Source organism: Mesoplodon mirus (assembly GCF_964341445.2).
Source record: "Mesoplodon mirus genome assembly, chromosome: 4".
Taxonomy (NCBI): Eukaryota; Metazoa; Chordata; class Mammalia; order Artiodactyla; family Ziphiidae; genus Mesoplodon; species Mesoplodon mirus.
The window spans coordinates 105,154,637-105,178,820 of NC_138979.1; the positions used below are offsets into that span (position 1 = coordinate 105,154,637).

Below are 24,184 nucleotides of genomic sequence, written 5' to 3' on the forward strand. Positions count from 1 at the left end.
TGAGGGAGCTAGGGAAAGAATGGGTAGGAAAAAGGTACAAGGAGACTTCAGACTCCACTGGGCTAAGAGTCCCAGCTCCACTTAGCTTAAATCTGTCTGAGTTTACAACCCAGAGAGAGCATCTTGGTGGTCAGAGCACTGCCAGTCCCCACTGTGCCCTGGGTCAGGTCCCATCATTGATCACCTAATCTGTTGCAGGGACTGATCCCTCTCGCTGATTTCTGGTCTCTTCATTTATCTTTTCTCAAGTCCAGGCTTGGTCAAGTGAGTCATCTTCTATAAAATCTTTGCTGGCTCCCGTTTGCCTCCGGAATAAAGTGCAGACTCCCCAGCCTGCCATTCCAGGGACACTTCTGTAATCTGATCTGAACCTCCCTGCCCATGCCCACCCTTCCTCAATCCGGGTGTGCACCCAATGATCCTGTCCTCCAGCCTGCCCTTGCTCCCTGGACAAGTTTTCCAGTTCAGCTCTTTATCCTGCTCAGGCTAGGTCTTGGCTATTTTATCTGGCTTTCCTGATTGAAAAATTGCCCCATCCTTCGAGGTCCAAGTCAAAAGCCACCTCCCTGAAGCCTTCCCCAGTCTTTGCATTCTACATTTTTCTGCATTCCCAGCAGTCGTTATCCCTGGCATTAACACATTTCATGTTGCTTTCCATTATTTTCCGGTCTACTTCTCTAGGTAGGTTATAAGCTCCCTGAGGGCCGGCACCAGGTTTCTGTCACCTAGCCCAGTAGCTGGCACAATGTAGGTGCTCAATAAATGTTTGTGAAATAGCCCAGAGACTCCCTTGCCGATAGTTTGCGGTCTGCAGGACACGTTGCTTTCCTTGCAGCCCCAGAACCATCTCTGGGTGCTGCCATGAACAGGACGCGTGTCAACTGCCCAAGCAGCCCCTGCATTCTTGATCTCTCCTCTCCTCGGCCAGATTTAATTTCGTTTATGTTGACTATCCACGCCCAGTCAAGAAGAGGACATGAGCGTCCCTTTGGATGTGTTTGATCTGAATGTTACTCGATAACAGTGTCAGACACACGTGTTCTCAACCTTCCTACAGCTTTGGGGCTGGAGTTTTCTTCTGACCTGCCCAGCAGCTGGGAGGATGCTTTGCCACTCCCCGCTTCCTCCTCTTCCACTCCCTTTCTGGACGCGCCAAAATTATTCGGCCCCTTGAAAGAGAAGACAAAAGTCACTTTGGCGCCCCCTATCTCCCTCCTAATAGGGAGGACTCAAGGGCTCTCGAGTGCTCCCCGAGCCGGCTTTAGGAACCGAACCTGCGTGGGCGACGGCGCTCCGATTGCGTTTCTGGAGGAGGTCGGAATTTGGCTCGGCCCCTTGCAGTGTTTCCAAGGGAAGGTTCGTACATTCGTGACCGTCCCTGGCAGCCGCCCAGCCCGGGACTTGGGGTTCCACTCGCCATTGGCCAGCCGTCGGTGTGACGCGCCAGAGGCGGGGCCTCATCAGCTGTTTGCGGGATGCCCCGAGCGGGCGTATTTTGGAAACAATACCGCGCGGTGCAGAGTGGCCTCCACCCGCGCCAGCCCGCCTGCCGCCGCCGCCGCCCCTGCCTGCGCCTCCCGCCTCCCGCCTCCCGCCTTCCGTCGCAGCCCGGTGAGCGCCCGGACGGCAGGGGGCCGGGCGGTGTTGGATCGCACCTCCTTGGGGAAGCGGGGAGAGGATCGCGCTGCGCGTGGGGGCCCGGGAAGGGTTGGGCTGCGGGCGTCTAGAGTGACCATGGACTGGGGCGCTGGGGTATGGGAACGGGGTACAAAACCCACATCTAAGTGCGCTGCTCCACGAAGGAACGTGGGGGTAGTAGCATTTGAGACTCCAAGGAGTTGGGTCCAGGTGGGCAGGGGAACCTGCGGTGCACTACTGAGCAGACCTGGGCGCTCGAGAATAGCCCGGCCTCTGGATCTGACTATGGGGTAGGGCAGGGATTTGTGGGACGTCCTGCATCCCTGCGGAGTCTGAAGGCTCCTCTCCTTAACAGCCGGGCTTTTTCCCTCCTTCCCAACTGAGTTTGGGCGCCAAGCCCCCGAGTGCTCATCACGCTGGACCCTGGCGCGGAGCCCTGGCATCACGACTCGGAGGCCGAGATTCTCTCCTGGAGTCACCCAGGTCTGCAGTGTGTTGTGTGAGTGCGTGTGTGTGTGTGTGTGTGTGTGTGTGTGTGTGTGTGTGTATGTGTGCGTTGCCAGATTTTAGCCCTCGTCGAGGTTCAGAATGTCTAGCTACTGCTTCTCCTAGGAGAAGGAGTCAGACTTCAGCATCCCTGTTAGAGTCCTTAAGGGCTGGGATGGCTCCAGCAGGCTTTAGAGCCCCTTGCTAGGAATAAAGACTTCCCTAGTAGTGCACTTAGGAAGTGCCCTTCTCCTGCCGGTTTGCACACCACCTTTTCAGCTCAGGGGAAGGGGAGAAGAAGGTCTCTTTACTGTATCTCAGTTTACACTTGACCTTGTCCAGCACCTGTCCAGAGGCTCCCACCTGCAGAAGAGCCACCTGCAGTTCCTGTGGAGAGTGGGAAGGGTCCCCCTCAGGCTTGCAGAGCCACACCCTCTGGCTGCACCTCCCCCACTGTCCAGTCCAGGCAAGGGTGGAATTTGGGGCTTTGCTGGGAGCGGGTGGGGGAGGTGATAGGCTTCAAAGGAAAACCCAAGACAATGACTCCTGACTGTGATTGGCTTTGGAGGGCCCCATCTTAGGTTGGGATTGCCAACTTGCAGAGTGGAGGTGGAAGGGCAGGAGGGGAGCCCCTGCCAGGTGACTGGCAGGACAGCACTTGGTCCTTTCAGCGGGAAACCTTGTTTCCTGGTACTGATAAAGTGTAGTTCTCTCACTCCCCTTTGGGAAACACTGTCCAAAGAACACCATGTGCCTGTTTTGCCATCCAAGCGGGCATCTCCTCGCTGTCCAGGGAAGAGGGCAGGATAGGGACCATAGATAGCTCAAGGGGGATGGAATGGAGGGAGGGTTGAAGCAAGCACTTCAGAGAGCGCTTGCATTTGAGAAAGCCAAGATTTCTGAATTTAACTGAGCTGCCTTAAATACTTTACCAATCCACAGACCATTTGGCTTGTTCTTCAAAGGCAAGAGACTGGGAGACAGAATTCCCAGGGGACCTCTAATTGACTCTGGCAATGACAAACACTGTCTCTCTGTATCCTTAACCATTCAGGTGGTTGCTTTTCTGGCTGCCTCAGGGACCCTAAGGGGTTCCTGGTGTGTGTATAAGGGGTTGGCTTGGGAGCTCAAGATGCTGCGTGGCTCCAAGCTCAGACTTCCAAGAGCCATCGGGTGGAGCAAGTGGAACTTCTTTATCACCAAGAAACTCGTGTCAACAACCTGAGGAGTTTAGGCAGCGAGTGAGGTCACAGACAGAGGGCTAAATTTCACTTCCTTCTGTGAGGCAGGTTGTACCAATCTCAGGTTCAACGCTGGCAGGAGTGGTAGGCTCTGGGGAAAGATTTGAAGCTGTGGAGACTAGTGAGTAGACTGAGCTGGGGTAGGCTGGCCGCTTTGCTGGATGCTGGACCTCCCCTCTAGGCTAAGCTGTGGTGGGCAGACAGCTGTACTCTGCTGAGAGGGCAGCTGCAATGACTAACCTGGGTTTTTCTCCGCTCTCTCTCCCAGGACACACTCTTACCACATCGTTCAGCCTGTTTGTTGTGTTGAGCAAGCAGGGGGTGGAGACTAGGGTCTTGGGTAGGGCTTAGCAGGTTTGGAGGGAACCTGGCCACCCTAGGACTGCTGGCTTTTGTTTTTGCTGCTGAGCCTGGAGCTCAGCTCAGAGTGAGATGAGAGTTTGGTGGTTACTCCTCAGGCCAGTGAGTGAGTGTGCGTGTGTGTGTGTGCGTGTGTGTGTTGTGAGCACTGTGTGTACAGCGAGTCACAGCGCCCTCTGCCCTCCCACAGCTACTCACAGAGGCTAGTCTTGTTGACATTTCTCCAGGTACCCTGCGTGCTTGTAGCAGCTGATCATACCCCTCTATGGCTCAGAGTCAATAGCAGTCAAACTGCATGACCGTGACCAGCCTGGGTTAGAAGAAGAGGCCGAGGGGAGGGAAGGTGGTTCTGAGTGGGCCCAGGGAAGAAGCGTGGAGAGTCTCAGAACTGCGAGGCAGCCCACATTTGGGGGCAGTGTCACCCTTGGCAGTGCTTTAGCTCTAGGGTTGTCTGTCGTCAGTACCTGACCCCACTTCTCCACATAAGAAGGGGGAGCAGGAAAGAAGGAAGGGGAGGGGAGTCCTTCCAGGTATAGCCTGGGTGGGGGCAGCCTCCCGGATGCCTGCATTGCACCCTAACAGGGGAGATGGAGCCACCCCAGTGTGTGGAGGAGCTGGAGGATGATGTGTTCCAGCCAGAGGATGGGGAGCCGGGGACCCAGCCTGGGAGCTTGCTCTCTGCTGACCTGTTTGCCCAGAGCCAGCTGGACTGCCCCCTCAGCCGTCTGCAGCTCTTCCCTCTCACGCACTGCTGTGGCCCTGGGCTTCGACCCACCAGCCAGGAAGACAAGGCTACCCAGACTCTCAGTCCAGCCTCCCCAAGCCAGGGTGTCATGCTGCCTTGTGGGGTGACTGAGGAACCCCAGCGACTCTTTTATGGTGAGTGCTCTTAGCCTCAGGACTCCTCCCTTAGAGACTGGGGGAAAAGAGGGGACTTTCCCTCCCCAAACCTGCTCTTTGCTATTTCCTTCCCCAAATTGAGCAGCAAGGGCTATCGATGCTTCAACTCTCACCTGCTGCTTCTCTGCTTGTTACTGTTCCTCACCTGTGCTCCTCAGGCCCCAAGCAGGGCAGATTGCCTTGCCATTCTTTCTGCTCTTTTGTCCCTTCCTGGAAGGATCTTTGGGTCCATGGTGTCTCCTTGGATTGGAAGAAGGGTACCTGGGCCTTGGCCTTTACATCCTGTGGCCTGTTGTGTGGCCCAGCCCTTTGTGTGGTGATAGTGATGTACCTTCTGTAAAGTGGCTAACGCTGCGTGGGGAAGGCTGGGGGATCTGTGACTCGTTGTTAACACTGAAGGGAAAAACCCAGCCTGTTCTGGGAGGGTAGGTTCCTGAAGGCAGAAGGTGGCCCCCAGTTGTCACTTGGGACTTTCTGTGCTTGGAAGGGGAACTGGAGAAAGAGGTTGGGCCTGCCTGGGCTCAATGCCAGCAAAGGGGCTGTTTCCAAGGCTCAATCAGACAAGACCCCTTCATTTGTGGGCTTCAGTGGTTGGTTTTATGAGCAATCTGCCTTCCTCTGGCAAAAGGGCAGGGTTAGACACTCAGTCTGTTTTCTTCATTTAGCACAAAGCTTCTGGAGAGAGGGCCGAGGTTTGGAGGCTATCTTGCTGTGTCTGACGGAGCAGATTGAGGAGACGCTGCAGTTATTCCCAGAGGGAGCTGCCCTATAGGACAATTCTGGCAAAGTAGTCCTGGCAGGAGTCTGAGAAGATAGATAAGGCAGGCGGGGAAGAGGGAAAGACGGGAGCAGGCCGGCGGGCGCCCCTAGTGGCAGCTCTTGGTAAGTGAGGAGCGCAGGTCTAGAGGTCTGGCCTGGGGCTGCCTCCAGAAAGGAACTTGGCTAATCTGTGGCCCAGAGGAGTCCTCTCTCCGTGTTTTTTGTGCCACTGCCCAGAGCTTCAGGGCCTGAGACCAGCCTTCCTCTGCTGCATTAAAAAGCGAAGATACTTTTTGCCTTTCTCGTTCTCTGTCCCCTTGCTTTGCTCAACCCAGGAACTCTGGAGAGCTGCCTCCAGTGCTTTTCCAGAAAAGAGCTTCAGCCTGCTGCTACTATATGAGGGTAATAAATAATAAACTGTGGTCAAGCGTAGCTGGGTAAATAAGGACAGAAGGTTGGCAAGTTCACCCACACTTATTACCTTTGCCATGGCACTGCCGGTGAATGGAGGACTGAAGGCAAGGCTGGGACCATTCCCTTGTCTTCTCCAACATCAGCTTTCACACTCTTGGGCAGCAAGCAAGTCAGGCTGTCCACATTTGGCAGAGTGCCCTGCTAAAGGCAGACTAAGTTCCTCTCCTTTCCCACACTAGGGTCTGCCCTCGGCCCCAGGTCTCGGCCAGGAGTGGCAGGCATGGGGAGGATGGGGCAGCTGTGGAGCATGCTGAGATGTGGGCCCTCTGTCTTTGCAGGCAATGCCGGCTACCGGCTCCCCCTCCCTGCCGGTTTCCCTGCAGGCTTGCCCCTTGGTGAGCAGCCCGCTGAAGGGCAGTGGCAACATCGAGCAGAGGTACAGATTGCCCGAAAACTTCAGCGCATTGCAGACCAGTTCCATCGGCTTCATATGCAGCAAGTAGGCATGGGGGACTTTGGTGGGGGGGTGCGTCTGCTGGGGCTGGGGGGCTGGGGCCTGCCTCAGCAACTCTGTCTCTGCCAGGCCCCAAGGATAAGGTCCCAGAGTTTTGGCCTCATGCTATTGTGATTCTCATGGACTGGATGGGCACTCTTGCCCTCACCTCTGAGATACAAGTTGTTTATCTGCCCACTCTCAGCTCAGGCTCCAGAGAGATGCTATGATCCCTCCCAGGGGATGGGATAGCTTTCTGCAGCCTTGATTGACAGACTCTCTCTTCTTGAGGCCAGGGGTGGGAGATGGTTCCTTACAGGCCTAAGGGGAAGATTTTCAGGATGCTGAGGAAAACTGGACAGTCGGGGGTGCCTGGCTGTGGTGCAGTGTAAAATGGGTAACCAAGGCCGGGGATGGGCCTGAGTTGGGGAAAGTGGTGGAACCGGTTGTAACCTGACACTTTCCAGCTGGGGAGGCCGCTTCTCATTGTCTCTGCCTGGGAACCGGGGCCTGGGACTCTGGAGTGTGTACCTCAGAGAGTCTCTCCAGACCAGCGGCCGGGCGCTCGGCCGGGCGCTTGGCCGGCAGCCTGGCACCAGCCCCGCCAGGGCGGAGCATCGCGTGTCAGTGGAGCATGCGGCAGAGCCCATCAACAAAGGCGGCGGCTGGCGGGCTCGTGCTGGAGGAGCCCTACGTGCCATGGGCTGGAGGCTGCCCTGCTCTGCAGCCGCTGTCTGGGCCGTCCCCGGGCACTTAACCCTTCCTCTCTGGGCTGACTTTCTGGATGGCTGCCAAGGTGGGGAGAGGAACCTGAGGCTGGATCCCTGCTAGTACAACCACTGCTGAAGCGAAGGCACACCACCTGGAAGTGAACACATCTGCTACCTGTGGGACAGTGTCCCTGGCCCAGTCAGCTGTGTGTGTGTGTGTGTGTGTGTGTGTGTGCGCGCGCGCGGGCATGTGTAAGTCTATATCTGACTGTATATCAGGAAATCAAGAGAATAAATAATCCACCATGATTGGGCAGACCCTGAGGTTAGATAGGGAACTTCAGGTGACCAGAGGACAGCTATTGGTAATAGAAGGTTTGACTTGGCCAGCACCAGGGGGAAGAGAAATTGACTTTGGATTTCCTGAGAACAGGCCATCCGGGGTTAGATATGGTGAGTGCCCCTGCCAAGGGGTTCTTAGGGAAACTTGGGGCTATACCTGGTCCTGGTGGCTCTCCCAGTCCCTCAGGAAGGGAGGGTGGCCCTATGCTTAGATAATAAGGCAGCCTAGCCGCCTCCTCTGGCTCCAAGCTCCAGCCCCTATTCGCTCCTTTGATTTTTCTGTGGAGACTTGGCTTAGAGTTTCCCCTTCAGTCCATGTGTGGATGCACTCTGATTCTTGATTTCTGCCTCTTGGCCTTCTTCCTGCCCATTCACTCTGCCCTGGTTGTGTAGGCCTGTGGTTGGCCTGAGCTCGCAGCTTCCGGTCCCGGGGCTGCAGCTGATAGAGGACACGGTGACTGTGGGTCTCCCAGGCTCGTCTGGAGAACTATCTGGAAGGCAGTTTTCTGCGTTCCCAATAGCCCTGATCTCTCTCAACTGTTCTTTCCCAGAATGTTCAGCCATCCACGGGTGAGCCCCTGTGGGCTTGGGAGCAGGCTGGGAGGCCTCCCTTGCCCAGCTGAGCCCTGGCACAGGACCAGAACTCAGCCCAGGGCCCTTTCTTCCTGACTCAGTTCCGCACAGGAGAAACTGGCCCTGATCCCAGGTCTGACCGTGCTCTTTGCTGCTTGCCATCATTGACCCCCGTCCAGGGCTGTCTCTTTGAAGGCCTGGTTCAACTCCATACAAGGTGCTGTCCTCTTAGCCAGAGCCTTCCAGCTGGGGAGGAGGAGGGGCAGAGCCAGAGGAGAACTGGAGGAGAGTCTCCCCTGCTCTGCACCTCACCTCTTACTGGTTCCTGACTTCCCTGGGCCCCTCACCATCCTGCCAGCTACCTACTCCTACCGTGCAGTGGCAGGAGGCTGGCCAACGAGGCCTTTCTAGCCAAGAGCTGGTTTCCCCAAACTTTCCATTGCAAAGAGCCAGGCTTTTTGTCCACTGGAGTCTTCTTGCTTTTATCCCCTTCCTCCCTGCTCACTTCCCTAGGAGCTCGTCCTGTGGGAAGGGCCGGGGTAAAGGCTATGGGCAGATGGAGAGCTGGCACCTGTAGGACCTTTTAGCAGCTAGTTTTAAGAAATGAGTCATTTCTGAACTTGATTATGATATAAACTAATGTCTAAATATGTCGTATCTACACAATACTGTTGTCATTCTTACATTCTTATCCTTCATCTTTCCCTATTCCTTCCCCTCATCTATGCAGACAAGGAGACTGAGGCACTGGGATGGAAGTAATTTAGGGTTAAGTCTCTGGGCTTCAGATACAAAGTCAGAAGGCCCAGGTTTGAATGCCAGCTCTGCTACCTACTAGACACCGGGAAGTCTCTGGCAGAGCCTGTTTCCTCTTCTGTAAATTAGACCTAATGCCAGAGAATCTGATCGTGAAGATTCAGTGAGAAAATACCTACGAGAGTTCCAGGCACACAGTAGGTATTCTTTAATGCTTGTTTTCTTCTGTCTCTCTATAATCCTGATTGTCCCCCATATTTGTTCTTGTCAGTTCACAGTGCATTTCCCACCCAACCTGTCCAGCTGGTCCCTGAGCAGAGCTGCCTCCCGTGAGCTCCCTCCCGTGAGCTCCCTTCTACCTACCCTGTCCAGAGAAATCAGCATCAAAGCTGTTCAGTTGTGGGTCTTGGCCTTGTACATTTCTCCTAGGAGAATAGTGGTCAATCTCCATCACTGTGGGCTGAGTTAAATAAGCAAGAAAGACAACCCAAAAGGCAGTAAGAAGGTTGAAGGAGCCTGGCCATCTCTTCTCTCCTCAGGTCTGGGATTGGTGTCCCAGGGCCAGACTGTGGCCATGGGTTCCCGACTCCTGTAGGGAATGTGAGCTCCTGCCTTTTGTCCCTGGTTAGGGACCTCAGTTATCCTTTTTCTGTATGAGAGGAAGCCTTCTCCCTGGGAGATGTGGAGCACAGGGAAGGGTGTGATAATGGTTGTGTGTTGTAGGATGGCTTTATGGCAAAGTGAGTGCATCAGCATGACTCTAGATGCAACATGCTCCAAATTCCCCCTGGTGCTGGTTTTTGTGGGCCATAAGCCCTCCCAGCATGTTTCTCAAGGAGCTTGCTGGATGGAGCTCTAGCCTGGCTACCCAAGTTCAGGTCAGCCACCTGTTTAGGGTGGTTTCTCTGGGCAAGGAATTGGAAGCAGACGATCAGTGCCAGCGAGGTGCTTGCTGTCAGCGCTTTGGGTCTCCAAAGCAGCAAGAGACTTTGAGGCAGAGTGAATGGAGGTAAAAGCCTTTCCAAACCTGGTCACACACCCCCAACTTCCTCTGCCTGGGTCAGGAGTGAAAGATTCTCCTCCTTGCTCTTCTGTGAGCTGCCCAGCTATAGCAGGTGACCTCTGGTGGTCTGCTGACTGTGGCCTACCTTGACCTTGGCTCTGTGAGGGTGCCCTGGTGTTTCTTGTTTGCCCAGCTTCTACAGGGAAGATGGCAGTACAGGTTTGCTTCCTCCCTGAGCTCAAGGGATGCTCTGGCCAGAAGGTGAGTCCCAGCTTCTCTCCATTCCACCTGCTGTGGTCTCCTCCACCATGAGCCAAAAAGTGGACAGAAGCTGGTGTCCCATCCCCTTAGGAGAGTCTCCTGTCCCAATGGCACCATCTTGAACGTTGTGGGATATTTCCGGGTGATGTTAAGAAGGCAAGAATCCTAAAAAAAAAAAAAAAAAAAAAAAAGAAAGAAAAAAGTGGCTACTGTAGACAGTTGCATGAGTAAAGCTACAGGAGGATTGGAATTCTTCATGTTGGAAGTGGCTTTTTCACTTGGACCAGGAGTGGCTCCATTCAGAACAGTCAGATTTGGAAATTCCCTGAATAGTAATTAGACTTTCTGGAAAATGACATCTGAGAAAAATTTCAGCCACTCAGTTGAAACCATCTTTAGTTGCAAGATCACAGAAAGAATCCTGGACTTAGAGACAAATACGAGTTCAAATCCCAGCTCTGTCACTTATGAGTTCTGTGTTCACAGGCAAGTCATTTAACTTCTCCGAGCCTCGATTTCTCACACCCATCTTGTAGAGTTGATGTGAAAGCCCTTTGGAAATTGTAATATGTATAACTATTAATGCATGGACAGTTTAACACTTGAAAATGGGTTAAAAGCTGATCTTAGGATTTTGTCCTTCGGGAGCTCTTTTGGAAGTTGTACCCAAGGTGGTGTTTGCATGGTTTATTAACTAGTGGCCTCTCCGCCAGCAGCCTGGATCCTTTGTTCAGGGAGCTTCTAACTACTTTCTGACCCTTTGGGATGCTCTCCTTGTTGGTGAGTGGTTTTCTGGAGCTCAGAGTATAGCTAATAAAGTTGTTCAGGCTCTAGATGGGACAGCCCTGGGCTGGAGCCCCAGAGATCCTCCCTAGAGTGAGAAGGGTCCCTACGGAGCCAGCCTGTGTCCCCGGAGTGGAAGGTCCCCCTCGGACATTGCCTGGGGAAGAGTGAGGCTTGGGGAGGGGCTGTGGAGAGCGCTGTGCGTGAGAGCCAGGGCCAGGGCTTGGGGGCCCTGTGTTTGCTCTGTGGCTGGCTCTGTTTATATCGCTCACTATATTTAGCTTCTGAGTCATCAGCGTGGCTGAGTAGAGCTGAGTTCTCCACACAACTCTGCACCTGACTGCTCTCTCTTCCAGGAGAAGGGCCTTGTAGTTCCGAACAGTTCATTCCCTCCCCACCAAGGCAAGCCATGGGGATGGGGTTGGCTTTGGTTTTTTTTTTTTTTTTTTCTTGGAGTGGGTGGTGATGGGAGGGAGGACTTTGGGGGAGGTTCTAGAAAAGAGGGATAAAGAAAAACATCTTGTTTGCCTTTTGATCCAAGTCTGGCAACCAAGAGGGCATGTTCCATGACCAGTACAAGAACAGCCGGTGTGCACGGTGAGGAGGAGGGTCCGGCCTTCTGTGCTCAGCTTGCTTGTCCTGTCCAGGGACTGGTCCCGGGCGGGACGAGAACAGCCAGCTGAAAAGGCCCCAAGTTGGGAGTTGGGGCCATGTGGGGATCCTTCTCCAACGTCCTGTAGACCCACAACAGACCAGCCCCCTCCTCAGTCCCCTCTCTCCCTCATTTTTGACCCGAGCACACATACCCCTCTTCCCCCCTGAGTTCTTAAGAAGTTGCCCATTAGTTTGATGGGGCTGTTCTCAGACTGGGGGAGACAGAGCCACCTGGGGGAAGCTGGGTAAGGGCCTCAGTCCTTCCCACCACCAGGCCATGGAGGGGCAGCCCATGGCTCTGGGGACATGGGTGGCAAACATAGCCCTATCCCCACACCCCCAGTGGCTGAAGCCGGTGGCTTCCACCTATGTTAGAGGAAGCCCTCTTGTCTTCGACTCAGCCAGCCCCAGGCTGCCCTTTCTTCCTGGGAGAAGTGATTTGTGTTTCTATTGTGGCAGCTGGTGGCTTCAACCTCCTGTTAGCACTGCTGGCTGGGCTGAGGAAGCTCTTGTCAAGGAGGATTATTTTCCCTTTTCTGTTTTGCCACGTTGCTCATTCCTCAGGTGTCTAAGTCAAAAGCAATCTGGGACAGTGGGCCAACGGGGCCCAAGGGGCTGCCCCGTGGGTCTCAGAATCCCTTGCCCAGCTTGGCAGCCTGGAATTCTGAGCCCGGCTGCCTCTGGCTGCCATGGCCCATCTCACAGTGCAAAGTCAAGGATTTCCTCAGGACTTCATGAGCCTGCCTAGAAGATAGCGCTCCTGGGGCGGGGTGCTTTGAGCTGAGGGTGTTGAGGGAACTGCTCAGCAAAGTGCAGTCAGGCCCAGGTTTCCCTGGTCCTCAACAGGGAGTGGGGAGCTGCCTGGGGCAGCCACCGCGTCGATGCCTGGGGCAGCCACCGCCTCGATGCTTTACGTATACTTTTCTCATTTAATCATCACAGCAACCTTGTACTTCGAGACCCCATTATCCCCATCTTATTGGAAGCTGGGTCTCAGAGAAGTGGGATCACATGCCCATGTTACACTGTAAGTGGCTGAGCTGGGAGCCATGCAGATCTGATTGATCCTAAAACCATGGTCTCCCCATTACGCACCCCTGCTCCTCAGCAAGTGCTGCCCAGAAGGTGAGGATCTGACGGAGCTCCCACTTACTGCCCGACCCTGGCTCTGCCTCCTTTAAAACCGAGTTCTGCGTTCTTGTTTCTCCCCCCTTCAGATTGTAAAATAATCGAGGACAAGCCTTACAGCTTGCTCATTTTGGTGCTTCGTAACTCTTAGCTCAGTTGGGTACCTGATAAAAGTTTGCTGAATCAAACAAACATCTTCCCGACTTCTTTCATGTGGTGTTTTCCTGAAGTCTTCCTTAGCTCTGTATTCCTGTTCTCAACAGCAAGGCTTTGTCCTTCAGCCTTGCCGAGGCGGGTTTAAAACGGATGGGGGAAAGGGAAGAGGTGAGGTAGGAAAATGGCACTTTAGAGAGAGTGTATCTCCCTGTAAAGCAGGGTAGATACAACTCTGCATTTTAAAGAAACTGAGCATGGTTTCAGAAAATGATCTGAAGTTACCATTTCAGGCCAGTTTCAGCTGCATTTCTGTTTGATCTTCAGTTAGCTCTGCCTCTGAAAGGTTTATTTTTTTTCTGGTCCACAGCATCCTTACTAAATAATGATCTGGAAACAATTTCTTCAAACATACTAGGGGAGCAGTTAGGTGGGGATTCTCTTTGAACAGTTAATACCATTTTCATAATGTGAATAAACACACTGTAATATTTTAGTGAAAGAACATAGCTCTGGAGTCAGAAGTCAGGGGTTTGAATCACCCTCTCCCAACTAACTTGCTTGGGGTAACTTTTCTGAACCTTTGCTTCCCCATCTGTAAAATGGGATTGAAAATAATACCTGCCCTTCCTATGTCCCAGACCTTTGTGAGGAGCAAAAGAGACAATAGGAAAGCATTTTAAGTATGCGATATAAATTGCTATCTGTTTGGTAAGTTTGCATTTTGTGTGTTAGTTTCTTTTAAATCAGGGCTACAATGTAGCTTTGCTCCTTCCTCGAATTCTTTGGGGGTGAATTAGCTCTTGCTGGAGCATCTGGTACACTGGTGACACACAGAGTCCCCAGAGGGTGTGAATTGGGTCCGAAGGGGGAGAGACAGAGGGAGATTCTTATCTGGGGAGGGCAGGGAACACTCTTTGTGCTTAGGGCAGAGGCCATGTGGGATGAAACAGAGTTTGATTTGTGTAATCCAACCTTGTCAGACACCACAGCCAGCTCTTTAAAAAAAAAAAAAAAAAAAAAAAGCCTTTTACTAGTTGGGCCTCTCTAGGCAAGAGGCTGATCCTATCACATCAAGTACATCTTTAGACCTGGCCAGACATCAGTTGTTCCTGGCTTCAGACAAGTGGGTTATCTTGCAAGGCTGACTTTGCTATAGTCAGTCCAGCGTGCTTGTTGAATACCTACTATGTGCCCTACGTGTTCCCTGTTATCCAGGACGAATGATCCGGGTGTTCAGTTACAGTCCCTTGTGCACAGTGGGAGTGACTCAAACACTTGTCAACTGACTGCCTCCATCCCCTGACCACAGAAAGAAAGTGGGACTGAAGGAAGAACCCTAGATCTCTCATGCCTGGTTGTGCTCTCCTAACTGAAGAGAATATTTTTTATCCACCACGTTAGGGCCCCTGCCCTTGGGGCGTTCACCTCTATTCTTTCCTTCCACGTCTTGGTCCTACCCTCTCGGCTCTGAATTTGAGAGCTCTGGTGTAAGCTTAAATTCGCATCAGCTTCCTACCTCCTGAACCCCAGTCTCCTACCCCTGAGGTTACCCTGGCTATGCATTCTGGGAACCCCCATTCTTTGCAGGTTCCCAAACTTTGAGGGGTCCCAAGCCAGCCTGGGAGAGCTGAGCCTTGCACCAGGGGGTTGTACCCACTGATCTCAGTCTATGCACTGGGTGCTGTGCCATGTGCCTGAGAGTCAGAGGCCAAGCGTACCCGTTCCTGGCTCCCCCTTCCTTCTCCCCTTCTCCCCCTCTCCTGGAAGGATCCATGTGCTCTGGTGTTTCGGTGTCTGTGTACCTCGTCCTGTTCGGTGAATGTTGATTTCCTTCCTTCTTAACTGTTTCTCTCCCTGGCCTCCCTTCAAGACCTTTTTCTTTCCTTTCTAGTCAGGCACTTTTGTTTAATTTTTTAAAAAATATTTTATTTATTGTTGTTCCTCAAAAATCAAGGCATTCTTTGATTCTCTTGCTATGTGGCAATTTGGTTTCCTTTCAAAAAAGGGCATTCTGGGGGCTGCCCTGTGGCAGGAGAAGGCTGACTGGGGTATGTGTGGCATTGCTTGTGCTCAGAGAAAGGGTCGCTGGGGCAGTAGATGGTTTCTCAGGCCCTGTTCTTGCTGGTCGCATGGCTGCCAAGGCAGCCAGCTTGACCCTGTACTAGGCAGCCTGTTCTCCAGGCCCACCCAGACCCTCCGCCAGGCTGACCGAATTCAGTTGTTGGAGCTCTGAGTTATAGTCCTCAAGGTAATTGTGGATGACAAACTCCGAATCAACAAACGTTAGGGTTGGAAAGCACCTCAGTGGTTTCCAAATGCCTGTCTGTGGCCTGGCTGCCTCAGAAGCACCTGGGCAGGATTTACCTCCGGGTTGGCCAAGTCATTACTTTGGTGGGAGGGAGGGAAAGAGACTAAAGAAAATACCAAATCATGAAATGTTTTCTTCTACGCTATAGGATCATGAGTGATTTTATTTTCTCCTCTCTAATTTCTTGTATTTTCCAATTTTTCTACATTACTTTTGTGACTAAAATAGACAATACATGCTACTTCTGATTTTTAAAAAATGTCACTCAGGGAGCATGTTCAGTACACAAATTCCTGGGCCCCTTCCCTGAAGATTCTGCCCCAGTTGGTCTGGGTGGGACCTGGGGACTCTGTATTTACAATAGCACCTCAGTAGATTCTGTGATGCAGTTGGGTGTGGGAACCACTGATCTAATACCACACCTGCACTTCACCTATAAGGAGACTGAGGACTCGGACAGGCTGGTGGGAGACCAGGTTCCTCTGATTCCTGGCCCGGGGAGCCACCCACTGCCTAGAGTGCCTTCCTGGATGATTCAGGAGCCCGGAGGCCTGTCCCAGGCAGAGGCACAGAACCTAGGTCCTTCCTGAGGCTGGGCCTGTGTGCACCTAGGTCTGTCTGTGTCTCCCAGCAAGACCTCAGCCTTCCAGTCTGACAGCACTGTCTGGCCCACAACTGCATCTAGGTTCCCCAACACCCACAATGATTGGAGTAAGGATGCTTCCTTGCCTCATCCCCAGAGACCTCAGGGCCCAGGAAGTTACCCAGGCAGCAGGTGGCCTCCATGAGGGGAATGTGGGGAGAAACTGAGGCATACAGGGATGGGATTGGTCCAGACCCCAAATGATCGAGTTGTGATCTCCCTTCCTTGGCCCTTGAGCTGTTTTGAGATGATTTAGAGAAGGGGAGGATGGAGGGTCTGCTTGGGTGTACAGAAATGTATATGGTGGCGCTTGGAGCATAGTCGTAATGGGTAAGGACATTGCCCTAGGGCCAGGTGGTCTGGACTTAGCCCAGTCCCTGCCACTTACTAGCTATGTGGCCAAGTTACCTAACTCTTTGAATGATCTCATCTGTAAAATGGGCATGATAATACATACCCGCGTCATAGGGTTGTTGAGAGGACCAAAGGAGTTTAATGTGTGACCAGTCCTTCTCATACTCTAATGTGTCTTAAAGTTGCCTGGGCATCTTGTTAAAAACGTGCATTCGGATTCAGTAGGTCTACATTTCTAATAAGCTCCCAGCTGATGCTGAAGCTGCTGGTCCGTGGACCACATTTTTTTTTTTTTTTTTTTGCGGTACGCAGGCCTCTCACTGTTGTGGCCTCTCCTGTTGCGGAGCACAGGCTCTGGACGTGCAGGCCCAGTGGCCATGGCTCATGGGCCCAGCCGCTCCGCGGCATGTGGGATCTTCCCGGACTGGGGCACGAACCCGCGTCCCCTGCCTCGGCAGGCAGACTCTCAACCACTGCGCCACCAGGGAAGCCCAGTGGACCACATTTTGAGAAGCAAGGATGTAAAACACAGAACCTGACACGCTCAATTTACAGTTACTGTCAGGATCATGGTTGTTATTGTTACTTGGCCTTTTCAAACAGGCACCCGAGGAGCCTCGGAATTCCAGCAGACTGGCCTCCCCAGAGACCAGTCTTTTCCTGGATTTTCCTCGTATTCCACCCTATGACCTTTGCACCTGTCCTGGGTAGCAGCTGGGGAGGGGAAGCAGAAGGAGGGGGTGCTGTGCCCAGCTGCTGCAGGCCAGCCTGAGTCTTCAGGTTTGCAGCTGAGTCCATTTTCATGCTGCTTTACCCTAACCAGATTTTGTTAAGCCGGGTGTGTGTCCTCTTTTTACTTGTCTTTGTTTACAAAACATGAGGAAGCCATCCGTCTCCCCAGTCGCAGTCTGCCAGGCCTCCGCTGTGGCACACCCCGATTTCCCTTCCCCTCTGAGCAGGAGCCTGTGCCTCCCACTTTCTGGGTTGTTTTCCAGTCTCCCCTTCTGCGGGGGAAAGAGGAATGCTATTGCTACAGGTATGGGGTGGGGGGAATACCTGACAGGGCCCTGAGGTCAGCCTCAGTTGACATCTCTCCTCTCTTTGTGGCCTCAGGCAGGGTGACAGGGAACCCAGCGAGGTTCCTGCACAGTTGCCTGGGGACAGGTCAGGGAGGCCAGGGCGAGACGTCCCTGCAAAGCTCTGGGAATCCAGGAGCCCTGGGCTCAATTTCCAGCTCTGCCACTGACTTGCTCTAGCCTCTTCTCTGACTAGGAGTTGCCTGGTGGGGGCCTGGGCTGTAGTTAAAGACAGCAGGGGCTCCAGCTCCCTTACACACACGCGCGTGCGCGCGCACGCACACACACACACACACACACACACACACTCTTCACATAAGCGTGCTTGCTGCCTGGGCCACTGCGGCAATCCAAGTCCAGCCTCTGTGCTGGCTGCTTTTTTGCACACTAGGTTCTTATTCCCCTGTCCACTGAGAACCCTGTGGAGAGGGCCCCAGCCTAGTCCTCCTGCCCTGGCAGATAAAGAGAGAACAAAGACCGCCTCTTCCAGCACCCCTCAGTGCCCTTTGGACCTCTGCTGGCCCCTGGGAAATGGTACCTGTGTGGGCGGGGCACCAGCCACAATCCTGTGAGCCACTGACCGCTGACCTTTGCCCCCAGCTTCTCTGCCTGACAGTAGGACCTGGGATAACCTCCAGAGAGTAGTGTGCATTCTTTGTTTTTGTTTTGTTTTCAAGTATGTTCTTGCTTAACGTTTAATTGGCTCCAGTCAGTAGGAAAGCGCTCCAAGAGGGATTATTTATGGCTTACTGTCAAGAGCAGCTATAAAAAGGGCAGCACGGAGCTGGAGATGCTGGGAAGGGAGAGAGGGCGGGCGCACAAGTGTGTGTGTGTGTCTGTGTGTGTGCGTGTTTGCACTGGATGAAATCAGATTTTTGCTGCCTCAGCAGTGTGGTTTAAATGGAAGATTAACCCTTTGACCTTCACAGTGTCAAATCACTTGCAGATGGAGGCTCCCCCGCTTTTCCCCCTTGTTTTCTGTGTTACTTTGGAGTTGGGGGAGAGAGGGGGGCACTTCTTCTCTTTCTTTCTGAAGAAAGTTTGTTGTTCATGCAGCTGAGTTTTGCGGGGCTCAGGAGCCAATCTGATTAAAAGCAGCACTTGGCTAAACTTTGGAAAATCCTGCAAGCAGGGGAAAAAGTTTAATCCTCTTGTGCACAGTGCATAAAGAGCCTGGTCTTTTCTTTTTAATGTTCACACTGCAATTGTATTTGGAGAACTCAACTATCTCCCCCTCATTGCCACTTCTCTCGTCCCTCCCCCAACTCCCCCAGTTTGCTGTCCTGATGGCATTAAAGTGCTGCCCCAAGACGTGTGGATCTGAACTTTGATTGGAAATGATAAGGAGTCGTGGTCTAAGGCTGCGTTTAGGAGTTACGTTGTTCTGTTTTGTTTTCCTTTCAGCACCAGCAGAACCGAAATCGCGTGTGGTGGCAGATCGTCCTCTTTCTGCACAACCTCGCTTTGAATGGAGATGAGAACAGGAACGGGGCAGGTCCCAGGTGAGGCTGGGCTGCCCTCTTCACATGGGGCACCATGGAAGGACATCGGCGAGGACTGACACTGTGTCTTGTGAAGTTGTTGTTGTTTTGTGTTTTTATTTTAAAAATTTCTCTCTGTGTACATAAGACATACCCAAGCGGGACCTCTTTCCCAGTTCAGGGCCTCGACCAGGAATGGGGCCCTTTGTCAAACACTGTTGAAGTAGAGGCTGGTGTGTCTGTGATGTGGGACCTCCCAAGGGCTCGGATGAGTAGATCCTTCGGTCGTCAGTGGTTGAAGACAACCAGGTAGTGATGTGCTCCGGCGAGTGGACTGTAGTTTTCACACAGGAACTTATTTAAGAAATAGGAGACTGGATTAGACCCCTGGTTCCACCAAACCGATCAGCCTTCCACTGTGGATGGGGCCCAGATCCGACGGGTCACACTGCTTTAACCCACCAGGGCCTCAGACAGGGCCTTTCCAGCTGCGTGTGGCAACTTCACTAGGTCGGTCAGCCAGCTCCATGTCTGGGTTCTCCTTGGGCCCAGCCATTGCCCACCCCAAGGGCTCAGGGATTCTTGCCCAGCCCCTGTCATCTCCAGCAGACCTCAGGGAGGGTTGGGTTTCTCCACGAACCCCTCAAATGTGCCGCAAAAATGAACCAAACTTCTGGGTAGGCCTCATGTCTGACTTGGTCCTACTTGGAAGCCCCAGGATTGGTCCTGAGGTGCAGAACCACTGCCCCCTCTGGCTGCCTGGGACTGGCTGGGTGTCAACCATGGATGAGCCAAATAGCCAGCCAGTGTGCTGTAGCCAGCAGCTTGTGCCTTTGTCAGCTCTTGTTTTGAAAGACCCAGCCAACAGACGGCGTCCCACCCCCAATAGCAGCTCTCTAGCACCAGAAGGGACAGGATTGCATTGCGGTGGCTCTGGGAAACGAGGCGGCCATCCCACCTCTAAGAGTCAGCCTTGAGGAACCCAGACCCCTTGGTTTCCTTGGAAACCACATACCTCCTCCCTTTTATCCCCATTCCTTTCTCACACCTAGTGGGATACAGGAAGAAGCCAGCATAGCGGCTTTGTCAGCTGAAATGTGTCTTTTAGAGTAACAGACAGTGATTAGAGTGCGGAACTGTCAAAGCTGGGTACACACTTCCTGTCTTCCTTCAGCTTCCAGCCAGGCCAGAAAGGCATGCTCTGGAACTCAGCAGGATCACAGATGCCTCTGAACTTCTTCCCTTCTCTCCCTGCTGTGGCACTAATGGAGAGAATTTAAAGCAGCCAGTCTGGCAGCTCTGAGAGCAGACACAGGGAATCTGTTAACCTAGAAATTAAATTATCATTTTTGCATCTGTGAGAAAAGTTAACATTGGTGCTAACGGTGAAGCAAGGCCCAAGGAAAAGATGGCTTCCCTGGGCAGAGAAGACCCCAGGGCGACCCAAGGAAATTGGAGGAGTCCTGAGTAGACTCTCAAATCTGAACAAGCCCAAGCTCCTCTAATTCTGCAGAGAGAAGGTCTTTGTTACCGTTGAAGGACACATTGATCTTCCTGATGTACGGTCAGGCAGGTTGTTCACTGCACAAGGCCACCTGCAGAGGAAGGTAACGGAAGCTAGAATCCAGCCCGTGCTCTGCTCACTAAGCTGTATGCCCTAGTATAGGGCTATGTCTGCTTACAGGAAGGGGTGCCTTTCCTAATTTGCACAAAGGTGCCCTATGGGCTCACAGTGGCTCGGAGAGGGACTTCAAACTGCATAAGCCTTGGTTTTGTTCTGCTTGGATGTTCTGGAGGTATTACCTATTGTTGGACAGAATTATATTCTCAGGGTGTGTACCATGGTTTGTCTGCTAAGAAGATAGGTTCCGGCCTACAAGAAGGATCCCAGGGAACAGGCATGAAGACTGGCACTGAGACACGCTGACCATTGTGAAATCCAGCCTTCCCTGTGTGTCTCCACACCATTTTTTGACGCGCATAGGACATGTGTTGTTTTTCCCTCTCCTGGACCAAGGCTGTGATGGGCAGGCTGCTGGTGTATCTTTGAGTGGCACACACAAGAAAACCAGGATTATTTCTACCAGCCACTTTTATCTACTCTCAGCAGACTTTCCACATGAGCTGAGTGAGAGAGCAAATAAATGGTCCAGGCCTTGGTGCCGAGGCAAAGCCATCAGCTTCAGAGACCTTGCCGGGCCTGGGTGGGATGTCCTGTGGCCTGTCCTGAGAACTGAGCGCAGAGTTTGAGCAGCTCAGCTGAACATCGCGCCTGGGGCCGGGTGGAGGGTCATCTGACTGCACTGTCTCCATCTTCTGTGAAGCCAGGAACTAACTCACTATCCTAAGCAAGCCAGGGCAAAATGTACAATGCCTCTCCTTCCCCTCCCCCCAGAACCCAGGAGGTAGAATAGCCCCAAGAGGAAGAGAGGTTCCTCCTGGCTGGCTGTTTTTAATTGGCCTAGTGGTCTAGACTGGCCCCTTCCCCCTCTGCCTGGTGAGTTGGTCTGAACATTCCTCAAGTCCAACCTCAGGACACATGTCCCTCCCCCTGGGCTCCGTCTCCCCATCCCCCAGGAGCTTGGCTGTCTCTAGTTAGGGAGTGGAGAATCAGATTTAGAGGGAGGGACAGTCTGACCTGGCTCCTGACCTGTAACCAACAGAAGACTTGTGGAGCTTTTGTGGTTTGCTGAGGGTGGGGGTGGGAGAGGGACTGGAAACCTCCCTCCCCAGTAGGGATGCCCTGGAGGAGGGGAAGCCTGATATTCAGGGTCAAAACAGCCCTTCTAATTCAGAACCCCAGAGTAGGGGATTCTGGAAGCCGGTAGAGAGAACTGGGGAGGGAACCCCCTCAGGCCCCCCCGTCTGACTCCCCCAGAGAGTTGGAGGACTCAGCCGGGCCTCTGCCCACTTCAAAGTCTGGGCTGCTGGAGAGCTGCCCCCCGTGGCCTTTCCTTGCTCAGTCCGAGGCAGAAAAAGACCACCTCCCAGTGCCCTCCACGAGCCCCTAGGGGAGGGGGTCTGTGTCGGGAGCTATGTGGCAGGCACGTTCCGAGCGCTCAGAGGGGCCCAGCTGACTTGTCTCTCTGTCCCCAGTGGCCCAGCCCCATCCAAGGATGGGTCCGGCCTGGGCGTGGCAGGGAGGGGGTGATTTGGGGTGATCCAGCCAGGGCCTCCACTAGGGGCTGGGGAGCCACTGTGACTGTCCCAGTCAGCAAGGAGCACGTGGAGAGCTTGCGAGCTTGTCTCGTTTGAGGGACCTGATGCAGTGGGGTAGGGCAGGTGAGAGCCCGCAGAAGCAGGCACTTCAGCTCTGCGGGCTTCTGCACATTAGTGCTGCAGCCCAGGCTGGAGGAACCTGCGGGGTCCCTCTGTGTGTAGGTGGGGACACCTTGGTGAGAGACCACCCTGGCCAGACTACGTAACCCATCAGTCTGTGAAGCCTCCTGGGGACAGTGTGGGCAGTGGGCTCCTCAAGGCTGGTGGGGACTTTGAGCCTTGAGGGAACCGCAGAGAAAGACGCGCTCTTTCATAGAGGCGCCAGCCTCTTGGGCGGAAGGTGATCGGAGCCCTGCAGGCTCCCGGTTCGCACTGCTCCACTCTGTGCACAGGAGGCCAGTGCCTCTCCCTGCTCTGTGAGCATTGCCCAGTGGGCTGCCCCATCCCTGGGTCCACAGGGCCTGTCCGGGGAGACCCAGTGAGAATGTAGCATTTTGTCCCTCCCAGGCTAGCTGTCCTGGGTTCTAGGCACTCTGCCTCTGGGAGAGAAACAAGGAGAGAGAGGGAGGGGTTGGGGACTCATTGTTTTTAAACCTGTACAGAATATTTGGCTTTGTGTTCTTCACATGCATATATGTGTGTGTATCTTTTCCCCCATCAATTGGTACAGTTTTTAATAAAACCATTTAAAGCAAAGCTTGTCTTTTTCAAGGTGTAGTAAAAATACAAGGGGATCTGTTGGTGGATTAGAGACTCCCAACTTGCTTCTCAGCTGCCCTCCTGAGTTACCGTCCGGGACCCCCGGCTTTTGTCAGGACTTCCTTTCCCCTCTTGGGGTTGTGAAGAGCCATTCTAACCACACAGTAAGCAGCACAGCAGAGGCCCCATGAAGTGGAAAAACATGGGCTTTGGATCCAGACCTGGATTTGGATCCGGTTCCAGCCTCCACCAGCTGAATGATCATAGGCAAGTTGTTTAACCTCTCTGAGCCTTCAGTTCTTCCATGTGTAAATTACAGCTGTGTCTACCTTGCAGGATTAAAGGGAGTGTGTACAAAGGACCTGCCCAGGGCCAGCCCTCAGCAACTGGCAGCCTCTGTGACCAAAAGTACCCTGGCGGCCCCTCTGCACAACCCCCCACCCCTGTCAAGCTGGGGTCCGCTTTCCTTTTGTCGAGGTAGCATCTCATGAGGTAGGCAAGTTGTAGGGGGACTTCCTGGCTTGTCTTTCTTTGCGGATTAGCAATGTTGTCTGACTCAAAGGGGTAATTTAAAGCGCTTGACAGAGTTCTAAAAATCCTTGGGAAAAACCACTCCTGGTCCTATCAGCAGTAAGCTGTGAACTGGAGGGCCAGCTCGCTGTGCCAATGCTGGGCCCCCATACTTAGGAAGCTGTCGGCTCTCTGAGGACCAGCCTTCCACTCTGGTTCCTAGCCTTGTAGAGAGTGGGAGCTTGAAGTGATGTCAACTGTCTTGTCTGACCTCTTCATTTTATGGATGAGAAAACTGAGGCCCAGAAAAGGGATGCAGTTTTCTCTTTGGGCTTTTTAAATAGCTGAGTCAGTCAGAGGGGGGCTTACCCCATCCATCTTGGTTTCCATTTGGAAATTGCAGTGCTCTTGCCCAGATCTGCGGGGAAGCCAAAACTTGTCTGTTTTTAATGCCAAATAACTGCCTCTTCTCCTGTAAAACATGGCACTTCTAACCACTCTATATTTGGACAGAGAGGTTTATTTTTACTGAAGTGTGGTAGAAGTGGGGCCTGGTGCCATGTCCGGATGTTATTCTACATTTCACATGCAGGGTTGTAGTTGAGCCTGTGAAGCAGCTCCTCTGAGGTTCGCAGGGAATTAGGTGATTGTGATAGTAACGGCTTTCTTTCAAGTCATCTCTGCCTACTTTGGGTGAGGCTGCACTCAGTTGCCCGGCTAGAAACCTGAGACCTCACCCCCTCCCTTCTCTCTCGGATCCCTCCAGAGGAAGTCCAGTGAGAAGTTAAAGGCACAGCTGCCCAAGTTTGAACCCAGGCGCTGCTGTTTGCCAGCTGAGTGGCACAGGGCAGGTCACACAGTCTCTCTGTGCCTCGGTTTCCTCATGTGTAAAATGAGATGATACTAGTACTCACCTCATAAGGTTGTTGGAAGCATTAAATGTGTGAATATGTGTAAGGGGCTTAGCATAGTGTTTGTTACATGTTAGTATTTAACTAAATGTTAGCTCTTAATGTTATTAATAATATTACTTTTATTATTATTTTTTGGAGGCAGCTGATCAATAAGCTCTGACCACTCTTTCTCTCTCTCTTTGTTTTTTTCTTGGCTGTGCCACGTGGCTTGCGGGATCTTAGTTCCCTGACCAGGGATCGAACCCGTGCCCCTTGCAGTGGAAGCGCAGGGTCCTAACCACTGGACCGCCAGGGAAGTCCCAGCTCTGACCATTCTTATCCAG

The 24,184-nt window shown here is 53.0% G+C and overlaps 1 protein-coding gene across 2 annotated transcripts; it reads left to right on the plus strand.

The window, feature by feature from the left end:
- The first annotated feature begins 1,507 nt into the window (after positions 1-1,507).
- On the plus strand, positions 1,508-22,424 carry BMF (Bcl2 modifying factor). Of its 2 annotated transcripts, none has more exons than XM_082617907.1 (5): positions 1,508-1,611; positions 2,023-2,121; positions 4,308-4,604; positions 6,137-6,297; positions 18,443-22,424. In XM_082617907.1, the coding sequence occupies exons 3-5, from the start codon at positions 4,313-4,315 to the stop codon at positions 18,542-18,544; spliced, it is 555 nt and encodes a 184-aa protein (XP_082474033.1). In that variant the 5' UTR covers positions 1,508-1,611; positions 2,023-2,121; positions 4,308-4,312; the 3' UTR covers positions 18,545-22,424. The 2 variants fall into 2 exon arrangements, with proteins under 2 accessions (XP_082474033.1, XP_082474032.1); XM_082617906.1 differs by having other exon boundaries at positions 1,516-1,611; positions 1,994-2,121.
- Positions 22,425-24,184: the final 1,760 nt, after the last annotated feature.

Coding starts and splice junctions, on each gene's coding strand:
- BMF (XM_082617907.1), top strand. CDS start 4,313: ATGGAGCCACCCCAGTGTGTGGAGGAGCTGGAGGATGATGTGTTCCAG. Junction 4,605..6,136: donor ACCCCAGCGACTCTTTTATG/GTGAGTGCTCTT, acceptor CTGTCTTTGCAG/GCAATGCCGGCTACCGGCTC. Junction 6,298..18,442: donor ATCGGCTTCATATGCAGCAA/GTAGGCATGGGG, acceptor TTTTCCTTTCAG/CACCAGCAGAACCGAAATCG.